At 40.2% G+C, this 20,962-nt stretch overlaps 1 protein-coding gene across 5 annotated transcripts in view; it reads left to right on the top strand.

The window, feature by feature from the left end:
- The first annotated feature begins 3,574 nt into the window (after positions 1-3,574).
- Positions 3,575-20,962, top strand: part of TRAIP (TRAF interacting protein) — a 28,716-nt gene continuing 11,328 nt past the window's right edge. For 2 of the 5 annotated variants that reach the window (XM_053377386.1, XM_053377383.1), the window contains exons 1-7: positions 3,577-3,769; positions 4,947-5,053; positions 7,542-7,599; positions 10,106-10,189; positions 15,150-15,189; positions 17,394-17,521; positions 20,822-20,916. In XM_053377386.1, the coding sequence (XP_053233361.1) occupies positions 4,956-5,053; positions 7,542-7,599; positions 10,106-10,189; positions 15,150-15,189; positions 17,394-17,521; positions 20,822-20,916 (503 nt within the window). In that variant the 5' untranslated portion in view covers positions 3,577-3,769; positions 4,947-4,955. Of the gene's footprint in view, positions 3,770-4,946; positions 5,054-7,541; positions 7,600-10,105; positions 10,190-15,149; positions 15,190-17,393; positions 17,522-20,821; positions 20,917-20,962 lie in introns of all 5 variants that reach the window. The other 3 variants (XM_053377381.1, XM_053377384.1, XM_053377382.1) reach the window with 3 other exon arrangements.

Raw genomic sequence — 20,962 nt, 5'->3', positions numbered from 1 at the left:
ATACACAAAATAAAAAATATTTCACAAGCATGCAATTAATTTATGGAATTTGCTGGCACAATAATTGGATGGTCACTGTCTTAGGCAGCTTTCAAAGGGGATTTAGCCAATTCGTGAATGATAAATCTACCAACAACTATTAGCCATTGTACTTTTTGGAACCACAGAAGCAACATGCCTCTGACGATCAGTAACAGAGGGACATACACCGAAGAAGGGCTGCTATCTTTAGTTTCTGCCATGCCTGTGGAATTCTTTGAAGCATCTCTTGGGCCATTGGACGAAACATAATACTGGACTAATGGGCCTCATCTGATTCAGCAAGGCTTTTTGATGTTCTCAATGGTGACAAAAGAGACATTTCAATGCAAGTAGGGAAGCTTAAAATATGAAAAGGTTATTCCCAAATATGTACAACTGTATGGGGGGGAATGGAGGGCTGGAAGGTTATATATTTCAAGGCAGAATACATCTGTTCTCAGGTGACGCAGGAAATAGAAGACGGTATAAATGCAACTGTAAATCCACCTTCATACCTGGTTCTTAACTGATTTTCAAAAGGTGGTACAGGTGCATTTAAAACTACAGTGGTACCTCGGGTTACATATGCTTCAGGTTACACACTCCACTAACCCAGAAATAGTGCATCAGGTTAAGAACTTTGCTTCAGGATAAGAACAGAAATCAGGCTCCGGCGGCGCAGCAGCAACAAGAGGTGATTCGGGTTAAGAACAGTTTCAGGTTAAGAACGGACCTTCGGAACGAATTAAGTACTTAACCTGAGGTACCACTGTATTCTATATAACAGGAGGCTCAAAAGCCCTCTGAACAATACATGTCACATCTATCCCAACCAATTATGCAAGTGTTGCCAGACCCGTCATGTCATCCAGCTGCATACAGTTGTGTAAGCTAGTAAATATTTTATATATCTCTACAAAGCTAAGTCAATCTCTTTGTTCTGCACAAAACAGAAGGCTGGAAATAATCCATTCACAGTGTCAAATATCACCAGAAAAGTTTTCTTTTCCAGGTTTCACAACCAAAATGACAAGTTTAAGACCTTTACGCAATGTGTGACAGCCTGCAGTTGCATTTAATGAAGCACAAATGGTGTTGAATTTTTAATTCCCACAGAAATGTCTTCACCAGCTTCAACCCACCAAATTGTTTTGCCTTTGTTTCTAGATACCATATTATTTCTGTTTAGCAAAGCCCAACAAGGGAGTCTTATTATAGAAATTGTACAATGAGTTATTCTGTGAAAAACCCTGCTATGTCAAACTGTGGATTTTCCTAAGATTTGTACATTGTTGTTATTAGATATGACACAGATGGGATGTGAACTTACTGTTTCCATGCTTTGAAAATAAGCAACAGCGCCAGCAGTCCCTGGATTCATTTACAACTTGAGGTGCTGCTCCACTGGGGAAATTGCAGCGAAAAAGAAAGCACCAAAATACACACAGTTAAAAGCCCCCAGAGCCATTCTCAAATCTGAAGGGAAATGTGCCGAAAACTGGCTTAGGCAAATCTGGGAGGTTGGGTGTGGAAACGTCTTCATGCGGGGTTAAAGAAGACGACGAAAGAAGGATGATAAATAACTGCATTTCCTCAATAACATATATTTTATATTGTTTTGCTGTTGTTCAACATGCAGCTTGCCTGACCCAAGGAATGCTTAGTCAGAAGTTAGAAACACAGCATTCAAGGGGTCCAATCTGAAACATTACCTAGGAAGTAAATCTCATTACACTGGATTCAACTAAATTGTCATATGCATTGAACGAGGTCACCTTGTACAACAGGCCTTTCCCCTCCTCCCCAACACCTCCAAGACAGATTTGGGGAAGTCTCATTGCAGGAAAACCGTGTTCTATACACAGATACCCCACCTAGCACTGAATTCCACTCACTGTATTTAGTGGTACTTCTAACCAAGCATGCTTAGAATTGCACAGATGCAATCCTAAGCATACTTACCCAAATAGAAACAAATACCACCATGGATTTGTATCCAATTCTACTTTGAATAAGAACCACTGGAATTAATGCACTCAAACTGTCAAATCTGTTAATTTCAAGGAGTCTGCTCTAACATTAGACGCAACCCATGAACTGTTTCCAAATAACCATGGTTAGGATGCAAGGGTCCAATTCTGTGCACACTTAATTTGCAATACATCCTATTTTATTAATTCTGAGAGTTGTAACTTCAAAAAATAATAGTCCCCTCAAGCAACAGTAGACACTGGATTCAAGACAGGACATTATTCCTACACTTTTTAATAGCTCTGTAGAAATGGCAATCATTGCAGGTTTTCCAGCTCATCCCCTGTTCAGCCCATTTTCGATTATCACTTCCATATAAGAATTGCATCCTTTAGGCAAAACTGCATATAAGCTTCATCCCATATTGAATATAGCAGCCGTAATGGTCTGTGACTCCACCCATCCAGGACTATGGATGTCCGGCCACTCGCTCTGAAGAAGCTTGGTGTGGCAGGAGGAGCGTCTGAATTCCCTGGCAGGTAAGGAAATAAATAGCCTGTAGCCAGAAGCAACCTCGTGTGTATAATGGGCATCATGTCATCAAATCTTATGACTTCTGTAAGATTTCCCCAATCCTTGTACAAAATCCTTGTACAAAAAGTTCATATTGATAGATAGATAGATAGATAGATAGATAGATAGATAGATATGCCTGTTGTCTTTGTTCATGGAGTCTGGTCCATGGGGTCCAAAGAGTCGGACATGACTAAACAACTATATATATATGATCTATTATACTGACACCAACACAGACAACACTCACAAAACAAACACAAGATACTACAACTACAAATGCAAAGCAGATGTTACAGATACTGTACATCCCTAATTCTTATTCATTTCTATTTGACTTCCTTCATCCTCAACACAGGACAGGTCCGGTTGTATACTTAGTAAACTGTTTCTTTCTCAATTCCTCTTCTCTATTTTGCTCTTTATCTTACATTCTTACACCATAATTTGTTTTGCGGAAATTAGTCAAGACAAGTCCAGGTATTAATCTGAATGCAGTTTTTTCAGATACTCACTATATTTTCCCCATTCTTCTTGAAATTTATGTTTGGATTGATCTCTAATTGCCTCTGTCAATTTAGATTATTACGTATATTTTTAATACCCCGCCTTTCGCCCTGACGGGACTCAAGACCATAGGCGTAGCCAAGGGGGGGCAGGGGGCAAATAACTCAATAAAAATACTCAATTGAGGCTCTTCCCACCCCCCAACATAAATCCTGGCTACGCCCATGTTCAAGGCAGCTTTTTCTAGAACTAAATGTAATAAAAAGTCCGATTACACATGCACTATCCCTTTCTAATTCTAAGAGTGCAGCCGCGATGCAGGAGGGCTTCGCCTTTTGCAGCACCCATTCCCCCTTTAGCCGCGCGCTCCGGGAGGGGTGCGAGCACTTATTAGCCCCGCCCCTCAAAAGGGGCAGTCGCACTGTCGGAAGCTTTAAAAAAAACAGGAGGGGGGGCTTTTTCCTTGTTTTCCTCCCGCGCCTTAATTAAAAACGTCATTTCCGTTCCCTTCCGGAAATCACTGAGATAGGAACCAAATTTGAATCCGGGAACCAAAGTGAGGCTTGAACTGGAAACCGAGAGGTTCATCGTTGGGCCTGATAGCGGCGGCTGCGGGGAGAGAGCGCTCCTTCCAGGGAAGCTTCCCGGGTTCAGGGCGGGGGAAGGAAGCTGGAGGACAAGAGCTCGAGACGGGCGGGGAAGCTTCGCGGGTCACCTCGAGAGAAGTCTCTCCCTGGAGCTGGGCGAGAGGACTGGCCCGTGGGCTCCCTCTTTCTCTTTGGTCACGGCTGCCAGCCTTTTATAGGCAGAGGCTCTGTGAGTTTGGGAAGCTGCCTAACTGTACATTTTTATTCTTCTTCTGTTCAGCCCCCGCAACCAAAGCTTCTTTCCCCACCCCTTAGGCTCGTGAGGCTGATGATTTTGGAGACACCGACTAGCCCAAGGTAGAGATTTAAAGGAGGGGTTCTTAACCTGTGGACTTCAGCAGGTTTGTGGAGTTGGGGGGAAATTATTATTATTATTATTATTATTATTATTATTATTATTATTATATTTACCCTCTTCATTTCCTTCCTGTTGTTTTGAAAACGGTCTTCAGAGATGGGGAATCTGAGGAAGAGGTTGCAGCTTTCATCAAATTCTGAAAGCGGTCTGTGCTTGTTGAATCCTTTTGATAAGGGGCAGTACAGTGGTACCTCAGGTTACATACGCTTCAGGTTACAGACATAAACCAGAAATAGTACCTCAGGTTAAGAACTTTGCTTCAGGATGAGAACAGAAATTACGCGGTAGTGGAGTGGCAGCCCCATTAGCTAAAGTGGTACCTCAGGTTAAGAACAGTTTCAGGTTAAGAACGGACCTGCAGAACGAATTAAGTTCTTAACCCGAGGTACCACTCTACTTTGTCCTAATGTTTTGCTAATACTTTGTTTGTAATGAATATCTGACCTATATCTTGCTGGCTAGTGGTAGTTGACGTACTGAACATCCCATATTACAGCTGGTGTTGCCCAGTTAAGTAACTGGCTGTGACAATGAAAGAGCTTCGGAGGGGAGTGTAAGGTGTTTTCGCTGGCTGTTTGGGACTATAGAGCAAAACCAGAAATGCAGGAAGGAATGCTTTCCCCTCTGGATTTTGCTGCTGTTATTTTTGTCTAAGTTTTCAGTAACCTGGAATGTAGTGCAGGGCACAGAGAGATCATCAAGTGCAGATTCAGTTCTTCAGTGTACGGGTGGGGAAAGGGAAGCAGCATTCAGGATATGCCCTTGTGACTGTTTTCTTATTGGGCAGAACCTCTTTTAAGTTTGGTGTTTCTTTTTGCAGAGAGGCTGTTCCACATCTGAGTTTTTGCATCTTTTCCTTGATCTTGCAGTTGTAAAGGATGCCTATCCGTGCCCATTGTACCATCTGCTCAGATTTCTTTGATAATGAGAGGGATGTGGCAGCTATTCACTGTGGACATACTTTCCACCATTTATGGTGAGTACTGTATAAACAAATGGCAAAATTGGTGGAGGAAAGTTATTTAAGAACCTAAGCAACTCTCTTTTTTTTTTTTTTACACATCAACTTTTCATCTTATTTGTGAAATAATACTTGGAAACATCTTATTTTTTACTATTTATTCATTAAGAGCATTTTTAACCTGCCCTTGTTCAAATGATTCCAAGGCAGGTTACAAAGGGAGCAAAAATAAGAGTAAGTGTAAGTAAAATATACAGAATTTGAAAAATCCAACATGAAAACACAATGAGTTATAACAATGAGCAAACATCTGGGCAAATAGAAGTTTCTAGCTGGCTCCCAATTGTCAGCAATATTGGTGCCTGCCATACTTCAGAGGAGTAGGCTATTCTATAATAGGGGCACCTCCACAAAGGGTGCCATATCTCATGCCACCGCAGGATGGTGAGACAATGAAAAGGGCCTGTTCCTCCATATCTAAGGGCCCAGGCAGGCTGATATTATAGTTGTAGGTACAATAGAAAGAAGCATTAAGGCAAGTTTTTGTTGTTGTTGGCTGGTGTCTTTGTGGTTTAGGAGGGGGGATGGATATGTTGATCATCAAGAAACTGCAGTTATAGAAACAGTGTGCTGGTTAGGAGTAGGACAATAATTTTTCTCTGCCTGATAAAATAGGTCTGTAACTCATTTCCTCAGTTTGTTGTGTCCTGCTTTTCCTTCTGTGTCATGGATGCCTGTCAAAATATTTGAGGACTGAAGGACCAGGTTCACAGTGGTACTAAGCCATTTCTAGCCTAATGCACTGTGTGCATATTTTGTGCTACAGTGGTGCCTCGGGTTACAGATGCTTCAGGTTACAGACTCCACTAACCCAGAAATAGAACATCGGGTTAAGAACTTTGCTTCATGATTAGAACAGAAATCACGCAGCAACAGGAGGCCCCATTAGCTAAAGTAGTACCTCAGGTTAAGAACAGTTTCAGGTTAAGAACAGACCTCCAGAATGAATTAAGTTCTTAACCCGAGGTACCACTGTATTTCCTATATTGAAGATATGTCCAAATGAGTGTTTCAAGACAAACTCTATATATTCCTAAGACATATCCATATCCTATTCATTTATCACAATTTGTATCACTTTATAATCATATCACAAGCGAGCCTGCATGCCTTGTACCACTCATTGTCTACCAAGCTAAATACTGTCCCAATGGCAACGGCAATAATACTTAAGATGTTCAGCACTGTGATGTTGCAAACTGAAATTTCAGCAAAACTGCTTTATTTTAAATGGGAGTTGAAATGTGTGAAACTTGCATGGAAATAAATCTCAGGGTAGTAAGTGTGCACAGGATTGCAGCCCTGTGTATTACAGGGTGTTGGCCCTGTGGCAGAATTAATTCTAAAACTGTCTGTCTCAAGACTAGATGAGTTTTGTTTGTAACTGATAATACCTGCGTGTAGTGAGGTGAGCATATTCTCCAGAGAATATTCTCTACAAACTGTAAATTCTAATGTAAGAACCAATTTTACAACCCACATTTAAAAAACATAGTAAATAATAAGTCAAGCTATGATAGTGCCAGTGTAAGTAATGAATAATGATTTTTTTGAACCAGTTACATTACTGGGCATTGTGTCATTCACCATTGACAGTTCTGAAATGTGAGCTACAGAAAACATTTTTAAAACAAAATGCTATTCATTTAATTTGATGAACATTTGAATTCATTTGTATTTCAACTACTGTATATGTAATAGCCTTTTTTCTTTTTTGGTGTGACCTTATTTTTAGCAATTCTATACCCTTGGCCATACAGTTTGATTATTTTTTTGTACAGAAAGTAGCTTTAATGCTTTATACACTTAAAGTATCTAGGCCTATACAATTATGTGTAACAACATGTGAGGTGGCCTTGATTTAAACAGTTGACATTTGTATATTTTTATTTAATGCCAAAAAAACTGGTTTTTGCAGTGCCATTCAATGGTACAAGGTGTCATTTACCTGAGACTGACATACTGAAATATATTATCATATAATGATAATACATTTAATGTTAATGGCTTCTTTTTTATATGCATGCATATAGATTTGTTTATCAAGCTATGTTTTAGTCACCAACACAGTTATTAAGTGTTAGAGCTATTAGAAGCACAAGATAGCCTATTACTGAATTTACTTGTATCAAACCATAACATGCCAATTTTCAATTTCAAGTTTGGTGCAAAAAATCAAAGAATGTGAATTCACTGCATTGCCCCATTGAATAAAAGTATCTGTACAGTTTCTGGTTGCCATCTGAACAAGTTTACCCATGAATAAACATGTATGTTAACTAATTATATCATTTTCAATGCATTAAAATGAATATTCTCCTATTTTAAATGAGAATTCTCTAATATTCTCAATAATTGAGAATATTCTCGAGAATTTAACATCACTACCTGTGTTAAGAAGCACCATTTGTCAACAATCACTTTGTCATCTCTTCCCCTCTAGCCTCATCCAGTGGTTTGACACAGCACCTAGTCGGACTTGTCCACAATGCAGAATCCAGGTGAGTCTTCAGCCTATGCTCACTGAAATAATCTGTCATATTTCATCGTCTTTACCATATGAGTACTTTGCCTTCCAAGGCTGAGGAGTTCTGTTTCAGTAACGACCTGTCCAGACTGGGTGGAGGGGTGTGGTCAGAAGAGAACGAAAGACTACCCAAATGAGAGAAGGTAACTTTGGAGAAGGGGCCCATCAACCTTGCTTCCCTGAAGCATAAGGTCATGGAATTACTATAAAGGTTTTATGGGGGGGCACTCCTGCGCGCTCTCTCTCTCTATATATATATATGCTATTGGATTGAATCTTACCATTGCTTTGCTTTTACCAAAGCTTAGCATGTACTGGGAAGTGTCTGCTAGATCATATCTCTTCAGTTAGAAGGTTCATTGCTTTCACTTTAAGTACTGTAAGTTCAGCATTCAACTGATTTAGAATTCATCTTTTATTGGCAGAGGATTTTGATGGGCTCAGCACAGAGGTCCAAATCTGGAGAAAGTTGATTATGTTTGGGGCCCACTAAAATCAATAGGACAAGTTAGCTGTGATTGGTTGATTGATTTTCAGTTAATTTCAGTGAGATTTATTTATCTGTTTTAGAATATTTTAATCTGACTTTATAGCATTGAGACACTCTCAAAGCAGCTTAGAAAATATTCTCGCAATAAAAATCACATTCAGGTCTGGTATCAGGATTAGAAATAACACGGTGTCTCCATGGTACCAGGGTTATTCGGGTGGCATTTCCTGCTCTGATCCTTCGTGTTGCTCTTTAGTTTTTGCCTACTAAGGAGCAGCTTCCATTTATGTCCTCTGGGAGTGCGACTAAGCAGCTGGACCTCAATGAGCCCATGATAGAGGAAGGTCTTCCATTGCAGATAGTCTTGAGTATGAGTAGCTTTCTTCAGATTCTTCTTCAGAGGCCCTTCTCTTTGAAATTACTAAATCTGGGCACCACAGTTCAAGAAGGACACTGACAAACTGGAACGTGTCCAGGAGGGCAACCAAAATGGTCAAAGGCCTGGAAACGATGCCTTATGAGGAACGGCTAAGGGAGCTGGGCATGTTTAGCCTGGAGAAGAGGAGGTTAAGGGGTGATATGATAGCCATGTTCAAATATATAAAAGGATGTCACATAGAGGAGGGAGAAAGGTTGTTTTCTGCTGCTCCAGAGAAGCGGACACGGAGCAATGGATCCAAACTACAAGAAAGAAGATTCCACCTAAACATTAGGAAGAACTTCCTGACAGTGAGAGCTGTTCGACAGTGGAATTTGCTGCCAAGGAGTGTGGTGGAGTCTCCTTCTTTGGAGGTCTTTAAGCAGAGGCTTGACAACCATATGTCAGGAGTGCTCTGATGGTGTTTCCTGCTTGGCAGGGGGTTGGACTCGATGGCCCTTGTGGTCTCTTCCAACTCTATGATTCTATGATTCTATAAAATCTAAGCCACTAGTTAGCTAGCTGTACAAGTAGCTGCAGTTAGTTTTTGACTTCTGTTTCTTGAACATCCCTTTGTGGATAATAGGAATGGGGATGCTGCAGATACAAGGACAAATCAAAAGTCCTGCTGCGTATACATGAGCTGTTATATGTAAATGAGCTTTTGGGATGGTGGCCATAAGTGTGGTGTACCCTGTTAATACGGCAATAATTAGAGTCGAGACCTTTGGTATTTGGCTGTTACAATGTTATTTATTAGCTTCAAAGGAACACCAGTGTGCAGGTGCCAAGCTGCATGTTGCCTTCTTATTTGTCTTTTTCAGTCCTTGCCAGGTCTTAGCCCTTGTTGCTCTTCTGACTTGTTGATTCCCTCTGTTCTTCGCCGCCTCTCGCATCTTTGGGTTACCATGGAGCTATCGTGAAATAACATCTTATGTAGCTGTAACTATGCAATTAGCTGGTGTCATGACTGTATATAATACTTAAAACACAAAGCGGTAGCTGCATGGGGGAGGTGGAGAGAGCTATGAAATTCAATTTCAGTAATATTTTTTTCCTCATAAAGCAAGCAGCACGTACTTGGATTTGGCACAGCGTGAGCTTAGCCTCAGCTGCTGAGCTAAAGCTGCCAGAGAACAAATTGCACTTGGTTCCAAGGTGCTTGAATTGTTTTGTCAAAATTCCAAAATTTTGTGCTGGAATAATGGCTCCACACTTGGAAAGTCTGTTACTGGAATTCTGAGCCAAAGAATTTCATAGCGGCAGTAGCGATGTGAAGTGCATCATATGCTACATTGCAATATGCTAGACAGGTCACATTAATATCCCTTGCTGTGCCTGATGCCCAACAGAACTGTCTTTCCTCCAAGCCCTGTGCTATAGAATATGGTTTCTAGTAAACACAAGCAATCATCCTGATTCAAGGTCAAGGGGTGTGTGGGTGTATTAGATTAGATGTGTCTTCTGAAATCTCAATATTTATATTGTCTTGAAACATCATTTCCCATCTTATTGCAACAGGCACCTCCTTTTTCACAGTCATGTCCTTATTCTTTCACATGTTACGTGTAGGTTGGCAAAAGACACATAATCAACAAACTGTTCTTTGATGTTGCCCTGGAGGAACAGACAGGACTGGATGCAGAAAGTCTACAGGTATGTATGTGCAACAGCTTGCTCCCATCATCTAGGTTTAAAAAAAATCTCCCCTGTAAATATTTGCTGTCATTGGCTAGACATAGGATCAAAGGTGAATCTGCTTCTGCACTTGTTTCTGCTTCTGGAGGCCCACCTCACTTAGACTCTACATGACCTCAGATCTTCGGGTTTAAAAATGCTTTCATTTTAAGAGCAAGTTGACATGAAAGGAATTATATCAATTTCTTCCAATTTTCTGCCATTCAGACTCCTTTCAAAGAGCATGGCCTTCTTAATTATGTTTGTTTTTGTTAGCCTCTTCCTATTATCCTCGGATATTGTGCAGATCAGGAGTAACACAGCTATGTTAAAGTCTGGAGGCTGAATGGAATGTTGTTCTAGTTGCCTGTAGGAACAAGCGAAGAGAGGATAGTTTGCAATCTTTCCAATGCTCATTTGGTGGAAGCTGTTAAAAGAATACGGTCTGTTTATAGTCTTCATCTGACAACTCGGCACATAGTTACATTTTTACTGTTCCTCAGTGTTATCAGTTAGCTTGCTCTGTGAGATCTTTTGATCCACAATAAGAGAAAGAGACATTTAAAAAATAATACAAAAATTAGATTGCACAGTGTGTATGGGTGTAGGATATATAATAATGTTACAAGACTTGGAAAAACATAGGCTATAATCTTATGATACATACTGTGTTACGAATAAATATTTAAGACAAGCTACATCTGGGAATGTACATCAATTATAGTGCAATCCTATATGTGTTTACTTTGAAATAAACCCAGTTAGGTTAGAACCAATGGAACCTACTCTAAGGTGAATGTCTGTGGGATTGCAGCCTTAACGTGTTTGAGATCACTACTGTGCTGGCAATGAGAAATCCTGAATGCAAAATCATGGCGCTAAAGCGCTGTGTACTCTCAACAATAATTTATCCTTGGCAAAATGCTATTTCCTCTGTATCTTAGTCATTTAAAAAGTCTCTATTGACCTTGATATAATAGGACTCTTCTACCCTCTTGTGTTTAAAGTTAGCATGTGCTATGGTTGTCATAATTAGAATTTCCATGACAACACGTTTTGTGTCTGTCTGCCTAATTCCTTGATATAGGTAACAGTTCCATCAGAAATAAAGCTGTCATATTCACAGAAAAGAGACTAAAAGCAACCTGATAAATGTGCTCAATAAACAAGGTAGTTGTATAGATTCAAAAATAACTTGATGCACATAAAAGCTCTCTTTATATTTACTAGGATTTCTTTAAGCATATTATTCAGTAGGTGCACTATTCAACAAAGGAAAGTTATTACAGATAAGGATGACTGAGAATTAAATGTGTTCCTGTCATAGCAACAACATATCTTGAGTACCTTAAGTAACAGTTCAGCCAATCGGCAAAGTGAATACTGAAACACTTCTAAAAGAAAATGGCTTATGGAGGGACTTTGAAATATGCTGTTAAATATTTTTTGGATTATATGGATGACTGTGGGGAGTGGGACTGTGGGTAATGGGCTGGTCTGATGAGGGGAGATGGAGATAATTATGGGCTGGAATCCCCCAGAGACCTACTCCTCATTGAGAAAGGAAAGAAATCAACAAAAGACAAGGAAAAGTGCAAGTATAAACAAGAAGAAGAAAATCTGCAGAAGGGGCATGGAAGAGACTTAAGGGCCTTGGACATAAGATCACCAGGTTGATGGACTGGATGGAATGGACAGTAAGGGCTGACATAACCTGAGACCAGGAAGAAGGGACGTTGGATGAAAATTAGAAGAAAGTCTATAAAGGAAAAAAAAATATTTTGGGAATTAGTGTAAAATTAATAAATATTAGGGAAAATGTTGGAATGAAATTATTTGGGTTTAGTAGAAATGATATAAGGAGCTACGTATAAATAAGTATTAAATTTTAAACTTTAAGGTATTTTATGGTAAGATAACGTCAAACAAATTAAGGTAAATTGAATAACAGAATATGGTGAAAGATGGAAAGGATTTGCTGAGTTAATTAATAGGCTAGACTGTCAAGATAAATTATTCAAATAAAAATTGAGAAAAGATGGAAAGAATTTGCTGAAACAACTAATTAAGTTAGAATACAAAAAGGGAGGTGTGAGGAGGTCAAGGAAATAAGCAAATGAAAGATGTAATATGGGATTTGTATTTTTCTTTTTTGTTGTGGTGTTGTATTGGTTTTTATGTATTTTTTCTTCTTTTTTTCTTTTTTCCCCTTCTCTTTTCTGTATTTTTGAAACTCTGAATAAATATCATTAAAAAAGAAAAAAGAAAATGGCTTATGCTAGCACACCTAGAGAGCCATAGAAAGCATTAGTTCACTTGAATGAAGCAGCAGTGGTTTGCCAGGTGTTAGTTACTCTTGAGCTGCAAAATACTGAAAACCACTTTTTTTCCCCCAGAGTAGGATGGCATGGCAATAAAGAGAAACACCATCTCTTGGTTTGCTTCCTGTTATAACAAGAACATTCTTGCCTATAAGTTGGCAGCTGCTAATAGTTATTAGCATATATAGCACTAATGTTAATTTTGTATTGTGGATGCTACAAGTCCATGGAATTGAGGGGGGTCAACTATCTTGCTCCAATATTTAGAGGGGTAGATGTGTTGGTCTGTTGCAGCAATTGGTCTGTTGTGACACCTTAGACTGACAAATTTAGTATGGTATAAGTTTTTTGTGGGCTAAAGTCCACTTATTTGCGACCCTTTAAGGTGCCCCAAGTCTCTCATTGCCCCCCCAACTTGTCACTGGCATAAATTTTTTAACCATTAATGTATGTACAAATAGCCCATGCGTTGCCCAGTTTCCCTTAAATAAAAATGATCCACATTCTAAATTAGTTATGGGCTGGGGTACCACCATAAAGGCTCCTTCTACCTTCACTGCTTCCTTTCTCTGCTTCCAAACTTAGCATTCGCACCAGGTTTCTTCATAATTCCACATAGCTGATTTCCTTTCCCTGATATGCTTCCCGAACGTGAAATGAACCCTGGGCTGCCTCTTTCGTTGCACTTTCTGGATCCCAGTTGACTTGGTAAAGACCTCATGCCCTTTCTTCTGTCACATCAAACTTGGCAACACTTTCTCCTACATATTTTATTCTAGGATCAGCCCTTCCTCTTGTCCCATTTTGATATAAAGGGAAAGGGACCCCTGACCATTAGGTCCAGTCGCGGATGACTCTGGGGTTGCAGCGCTCATCTCGCTTTATTGGCCGAGGGAGCCGGCCTACAGCTTCCGGGTCATGTGGCCAGCATGTCTAAGCCGCTTCTGGCGAACCAGAGCAGCGCACGGAAATGCCGTTTACCTTCCCGCTGGAGCTATACCTATTTATCTACTTGCACTTCATGCTTTCGAACTGCTAGGTTGGCAGGAGCAGGGACCGAGCAACAGGAACTCACCCTGTCACGGGGATTCGAACCGCCGACCTTCTGATCGGAAAGCCCTAGGCTCTGTGGTTTAATACATGGCACCACCTGCATCCCTCCCATTTTAATATAGGTACATACAAATGGAGGGCAGGCATAAGCCCTCTTCATCTCTGCCCTAAGCTTCCCTTATCAACCTCCAGGCAGTCTATTGAGCTGCATCATTGAGAATCCTATAAAACACATCTCTTCTTTACTTCAGTGGAAGAGAAAGGAAGCCTTAGTGTACATATTGCTGGTATTGCTGTCAAATAAGGGAAGAGGGATACTTTGGCTTCTACCCTGCCCATACAAGCTGTGTGTGTACAATCATATTTCACTCCGTATTATGTTGTCAGCTTGTGTTTTCTATTGAAGCAATGCCTTCTGATTTATTTATTTAGTTTCCTAACCATTTTATTTCAACAACATATTTGCCATGAGATTCTAATAATCCATACAATATACTGCAGTGCACCATGAATGACATGCTTGGTGACCTTATTTAATTAATTATTTTATTAAATTAATATAGACATGATGTCTTTGCATGAATAGTTTCAGTAACATGTTGTGTTTGGTGGGGGGTGAGGGTGCTGTCATACTACATTTCACTCAATGCCCAGCTTATTGTCTGCTATGTCCTGCGGGTCTAATTCAGCCTTTATGCTTTCTAGGGTTTGCAGACTCTCATCAGATTCCACCCCCCCACCTTATATATCAGATTTTCCTTTTTCTTTTTAAAGTAGAAATATGAGCATGAAGTAGATCCTTGTTGGCATCACTAAGTACTGTAAATTCTGGCTATGTGCCATGTATTTTCTTTTTTCAGTATTAAATACTGCCAGCTGTTACAAAGCTCCTTTGGGTGTTCATTTGGCACCTCCTCAACCTACTTGGTGCCAGCCAGTTCATTGCTGCCCTTTCATCCAGCTGCTGTTCTGTGTCGCTATCAATTTCCAAGCTCATTTGAATGAGCATTAAACAAGCTTTTGGTTTGACTCATTGTGCCTCTATCCAGATGCATTCATAAATTGCTTGTTGGACTCTGTCCAAACACTAGTTTTGTAACACTATTGCACTCCAGCTAATTATCCATTGATTACAAATATTAGTTAAAAATATTTGGAACTCAAATTCTTTCTGGCAGGATCTGTGCTTGGCTGGCTTGTTAAGTTAAAATAGTGTTGAAATACTTCTTCGTCGTTGTTTTTCCCATTTGAGATTTCTAAAGCTGTTTGACAAAAGCAAAAGGACAGTGTGAGAAATAGGGCGGCAAGTGGTAAGACAATCGCTCTTGATGTTTTTTTCAGTTCTGAGCTCCAGCCCTCTGCCCACTTCTAAAATAATCCTAGGATATAGGTTATTAATAAAGCTTCGACAGTTGTGACTATTTTCTGTATAACTTGGTCCGTGTGAGTGTGAATAGTGTTTGGGTAGATATCCTAAAATCACTCTGACACACCTTTTAAAGCTCGGGTGTGGGCTTGTATGTTGTGCTGCCACCTAATTTGTTTTTTTATGTGTTATATTTCAGAATGAACTGGATAGGATGAAAGCCCAGTTAGCCATGAAAGGTGAGTTGAAAAATAGAAGAGGAAGAGGTTTGCCCTTTAGTAAAGTATTTATGTGTCCCAGTAAAGTATTAACTTTACTGAAGACTTTACTGAGATACGGTTGGCACTGTGGTCTAAACTACAGAGCCTAGGGCTTGCCGGTCAGAAGGTCAGCGGTTCGAATCCCCGCGACGGGGTGAGCTCTCGTTGCTCTGTCCCAGCTTCTGCCAACCTAGCAGTTTGAAAGCACGTCAAAGTGCAAGTAGATAAATAGGTACCGCTCCCGCGGGAAGGTAAACAGCGTTTCTGTGCACTGCTCTGGTTTCACCAGAAGCGGCTTAGTCATGCTGGCCACATGACCCAGAAAAACTGGGTCGGCTCCCTCGGCCAGTAAAGCGAGATGAGCACCGCAACCCCAGAGTCGTCCGCGACGGGACTTAACTGTCAGGGGTCCTTTACCCCCCCTTTTTAAAAAAAGTATTAACAAGGTTTGCATGATGACTTAAAGCTGTGTTTAAAACTGACTCCAATTCCAAACACATATATACATGAAATGCTTTGGGTCACTTGTTGACCAGAGTTTAAAGACTCTGCTCAGCCACAGGGATTTGCCATGACACAGCTGAGCTTGGTGAAAAACTTAAGTGAGACTATTCAGATAAACTTAAGGTAAATGCCTCCTTGTTACGAAACTTGTACCTGGCTAATGTCAGTGGTTTTGTAGTGAAAAAATGCAGAGGTGTTGCATATAATTGAGAAACCAAATAGAAGTAGGAAACGGAGGAGGGGAGAGGATTTTGTCAGCTATCTGAATGATGGTCCATGTGTCTGGTTGCTCATGTGATTCCATTTCCCCATTGCTTTCAAGAGCATTATAACTTTAATTTTAGAAATGCTTTATGGAGACAGTTAAGTGAAAGCCTTGGAGACTTTGTTGATGGCTTTTAAAGCATTGTCTGTAGGCAGCTGTGAGTCATAGGCAGTGAAGGGAAAATGTCACTCAAAATGAATGACAGAAATTCCAAAACATGAGAATGCAGTAAAATGAAGAGATTTTAAATGAGCAACCAGGGAGGGTTCTTCTGTTTCTAACGAGCTGTCTTTTCCCATTGGACTGTTTGCCTTCCTCTACAATTACAAATTAAGGAGCCAAAAATAAGCTACATCTCTCCCTGAGATGAACAACTTTCCTCATAGCTTGCATACTGAGACAGGAGCGACTGCTATATCGAACACGAGGGTGGCTTGTAGCACTGTACCTTGCTTGGTTAAGAAACACATTGAAGCTTTGACACACTTTAAGTGCTCTTTGGAGGGGAATAAAAGGTGATTATCTGCCTAATCAGTTTTGCAGGCCTGCCATATCTCTAATATAAATGTGTCTTTTATGAAGTCTTGATGGTCCTGTAACTTTTGCAGATGCACAAACTGGGACAATGTGTTTTGTTCCAGGAATTAAACAAAGTACGTTACATTTAAATTTCTTGCTCAGGGCGCAAAGTGTGGTGAAAATAAATAAGTTAGAATAGGAATGTAACAATACAGTAACATAATTGTTCTGTGTGTCATCGTTGTCTCACTATTCACAGCAACAGCTGAAATCTTGCCTAAGCATGTACCCAGCACACAAGGGTTCACACCAAAAACAGAATATGGAGTCTTTTAAAGTCAGACATCAAAATTTCATGGTTTTGTAAATGTTATGTTTATGAATAATGCTGACTCCCTGCACAGTACTTAGTTGTACCAGAGCTTGTTTTGATGCTTGGGAGGGTGGGAGCTGATGGCTACCATATTGGCATTGCCAACTGAACAGGTTCTGAAGAGAGCATGCTGTTACTCTTGTTCTAAAGAAACCTTGAAGCTTAGTAGAGCTTGTAACAAGGATTATTTGAAGTGGCACATGGTTCTTGCAGAACAGATTCAGTAATAGCCATCCAATAGTTCCAAGCAATTTCTAGACCAAAGGTGGCTAAATTGGATCCCTCCAGAAGTTGCTGGACTACAGCTCCTGTCATTCATGATCATTGGCCACAGTGGCTGGAGCTGATAATAGTTGGAGCCCTAACAGCAACTGGAGGGCCACAGGTTAGCCACCCGTTTTATGCCTTTGAAAGTTCCCCTTGCTTTGCTTGTCGTTCGTCACGTTCCTGCCCCAAGTCCAAAGACCTAAAGAACTTGGGGAGATTTGTTTGAAGCACTGTAATTGTGTTTTTTTGTTTCAGAGAAGGAGAAACGGGATATCCAAAATATTGTGAATTCACTAAGGGAGACGCTGGATTTGCGCAATGCCACCATTGAATCACTCCAGAAATCTGTGACTCAGATGACAATGTTGTGTGCTACTCTCAAGGTATGTTCAAAATGGTCTGGGTCTGTACTGTAATATGATAAGATTCTCTTCTAGTTACCATATATCTGAAGGTAAAAAGAAGAAGAAGTGTGAGATTGTGTGTTTGCTTATAAGATGCCATCGTACTGTAAAATCATTTAACCTTCCTGATTTCAACCATACACAGTTGAAGGTGAGCTGATTGGAATTGTGGGACTTAAATCCAAGTAAGGTGAAGTGCTTACAACCCCCTTTTATGCCAGGTTTTCCCAGTGCAGAAAGAGTTTTTAAGCTCTCTGCCTTGGTTGGGGGGCCTAATGTGTGCTCAGTGCACTGGCTTGCATGGAGGCAGTTTGAGTATACGTGCTTCCATGTATACATTGAACCCTTGAAAATGAGCCGCCACATAGGATGTGATTGTCCTGTATCTTAAATACATCTCATGGTATGACTTGAAAGTTTTAATGTACAACATCCAGCATCCTAAGGTAAAAAGTCCTTTTAGACTTAGCAGGGGAGACAAAAGATGAAGCAAGTATAAACCAGGCAGGTGAGACTTCCATCGTGGAGTACCAGATGATTCTAAATCTAAGGTTTTGGCACTTGCTTCCCTTTGCCTTTATCTTATAAAAGCCCAAATGCAGGATGTAACACTTTCTTGATTTTGCTGGTTTGGTGTTCGCTCAGGGGTGGGAAAACAGGCTGTTTGGCAGGTGAGGCTGGCTTGGCCCAATCACCTGATGTCATGTATGATTTTAGGTGCGATCCAAACAGCTGGGCCATAAGGACTTCTGAAATGCTTTAGAAACTCTGGGGACAAGTCCCAACAATCGGGATTTATGGTGCTTCAGAAGCACTATAAATCAGAAGACCCACATGCAATGCTTCTGAAGTGCCAATAGTCAACAGATCATTGGGACTTGAAAGCACAGCACTGTACTCCTTACAAGCCTCTTGCAAAGAGCCCATTGTCAGGGCATCAAAGTGTTTCATAGCCTGACGTCAAACTGGCCTAGAGGCGGTAGGGGATCAGAAACTGGCCTTCCGGCCAAATGCATTTCCCTACCCTGTGCTAAACTGTCCCTGTAAAAAGTGACATTCATGCTTATCAAGGGGTTGAAATGGGAAGAAAGTATGTATGTCACCAGTGTTCTCCACTAGCATGTAAAGGTAGCTGTAGTGAGTCTGGTCTGTTTTGAGAATGAATATCTCCTCCTGCATTGCTTAGGAATACACCAAGTGGGGTCTGGGAGGGTCCACCTCTGTATGTGTGGATAAATGATATGATATAGATGTGATAAAGAACCTTATAGTTATTCCCTCTCTTTTCTCTTTCTTTTCTATATCTTGGTTTTTTATTCTTGTTCTGTAGACTAGGCTGATTTTAATGGTATTTTATGCCAAAAATTTTCATTATTTTTTTTAAAGGAATACGACCTTGGCATCGTCTGAAGACAAATGTTTGTTGATTTGGTTTTAGACTTCTAGTCACAACCTCTTCCATCCCATCCAAAAATAATGCCTAAGTAAATTAATTTTTACCATAATTCCTGATATGATGTCCTCATGAGTGATAGGTCCATGGGTCAAATATTATGCCTTGAGAAAAGAGACTATAATATTTTCTCAAATATTATGCCTTGAGAAAAGAGGCTAAGCTGAAAACACAGTTTGGCTGTGTGATAGTGGAAGACATTTTAAGTGAGAACTTCCATGTCAAGATGCGTTTCTGGAAATGGTGTGAGTTAGATGGGTTATAACAACTTGTTTCTGCCTTTTAGATCTCTGTTGATATGAATGCAGTTTTATGAGTTGGCAAGCGGAAAAGGGTTGTTTCTCTTGGTACTCAACAGATGTCGCATTTTAGGCTGTACTTTTAACGTGACATGATCAGAGGGAAGCTGAGATACACAAATCATTCATGCTATCTTTTCATTGCTCTTCTATATTCTGACTTCTCCCAGGACAGTTGATATTCCAGTGAAGTGTACTTTATTCGGTGCTTTTTCTAATCATGCAGACCCTGCAGCTGCTCTAAGACACTGGGGCTAAGCCTATTAATTATGTAATCTGAGGCAACCGCACCCCACCCCAGATTTGGGGAGAGCTTTCAAACTTTGTATGCATTTTCTGACTAGAGCTTAGAATTTCTGAAAAACAGAATTGCAACTGAAGCTGTCTCCAAGCATGCTATCAATGTGCGGCAAGTGCCAAATGAGTGAGCTTTTCTTTTCTTTCTTGGCTGTGCTGGAGAAAGCCTCTCTAGCAACAGCAGAAGCTAAATCCACTGTGCCCTTCCTGTTCTGGCCATTAAATGCATTAGCATTACCAGCTAGATGCTGCTGAGGAGTTAAAAAGCTAAAATGGAAGCGTTGGGAAGAGTTGTAAAAACTGGGGATTAACGAAGACTGAGTGAGCTCTCATCAGCCAGCCAGCATTTTAGGCATTCATTTCTGTAAGTACATGAGGTAGGGAAGTAGTATGTTGGCAAATACATCCAGAATATTTCACCTTCTGTATGGAGTAAAGCTTAATATCATCTTGTAGATATTCTAGTCTTTGACCAGTCTTTTCTCTGAAGTATGATCAAACAGCATTGCTTCTTCCCTAGCTTTCAGTTCAGAGGGAAAGTAGGCAGGATCCTTTGAAGCTTGTGCCAAGCTGACCAACCCAATCAAAGCCTAGAAATCACAAGTGTATTGAAGGAGGTTTATTTTCTTTAAATCTGCTGAGGAAGCTCCCTAAACACACACTGCATTGATCCTGTGCAGGTCACTCTATATTCAAGGAAGCTGTGCATTTTAATATAAGTATAGAAGCTGTTACAATATGATGATGGTTAAAGTGGGGTAGACTTTCAGTGGTGGTCTCATGAGAGCAGAGTAAAATGAAAGGAAGGAATTTGTGAGATATTTTCCTGCTCACAAAAGAGAAATCATGATATTGTACAAGTTTGTTTCTACCATGTTGCACTTAAATTAGACCACATATATGATAGAGTTATCTACAGATCATGAACAAGTTGCCATGAAGCATTCATGTGACACTTTTTTAAAAAATGCATTGCAAGAGTGGAAACAAGAAGTATTTAAGGGGGAATGTTTTTTTCCTGGAATTAAGTACTTCTCTCCTTTGTAAGCAATGACCTCAATCTGTAAATATTATTATTAGATAAGTTATGATCCATGGATATGCCAGACACCTGAAATGTAGACTGTGGGCTATTGAAGTAGCAAGAGCTTTGGAAATGGCTTGATGTTAAGTCCAAATTTTGCTTCCATGGGGATTCCTCTTAAACAAAAATAGTGCTTTTTTTCTCAGAAACAAATGAAGTATCTGGAGCAACAGCAAGATGATGCGAAGAGTGCAAAAGAGGAGGCCCGAAGGCTGAGAAACAGACTGAAAACATTGGAGGGGTGAGAAAACAAGCTTTGGCTCTATACATACATCTTCTGGTTCTGT

Source organism: Podarcis raffonei, chromosome 2, assembly GCF_027172205.1.
Source record: "Podarcis raffonei isolate rPodRaf1 chromosome 2, rPodRaf1.pri, whole genome shotgun sequence".
NCBI classification, from domain to species: Eukaryota; Metazoa; Chordata; class Lepidosauria; order Squamata; family Lacertidae; genus Podarcis; species Podarcis raffonei.
Note: the sequence above shows the minus strand (reverse complement) of the source record. Positions and strands in the feature narration are given on the sequence as shown.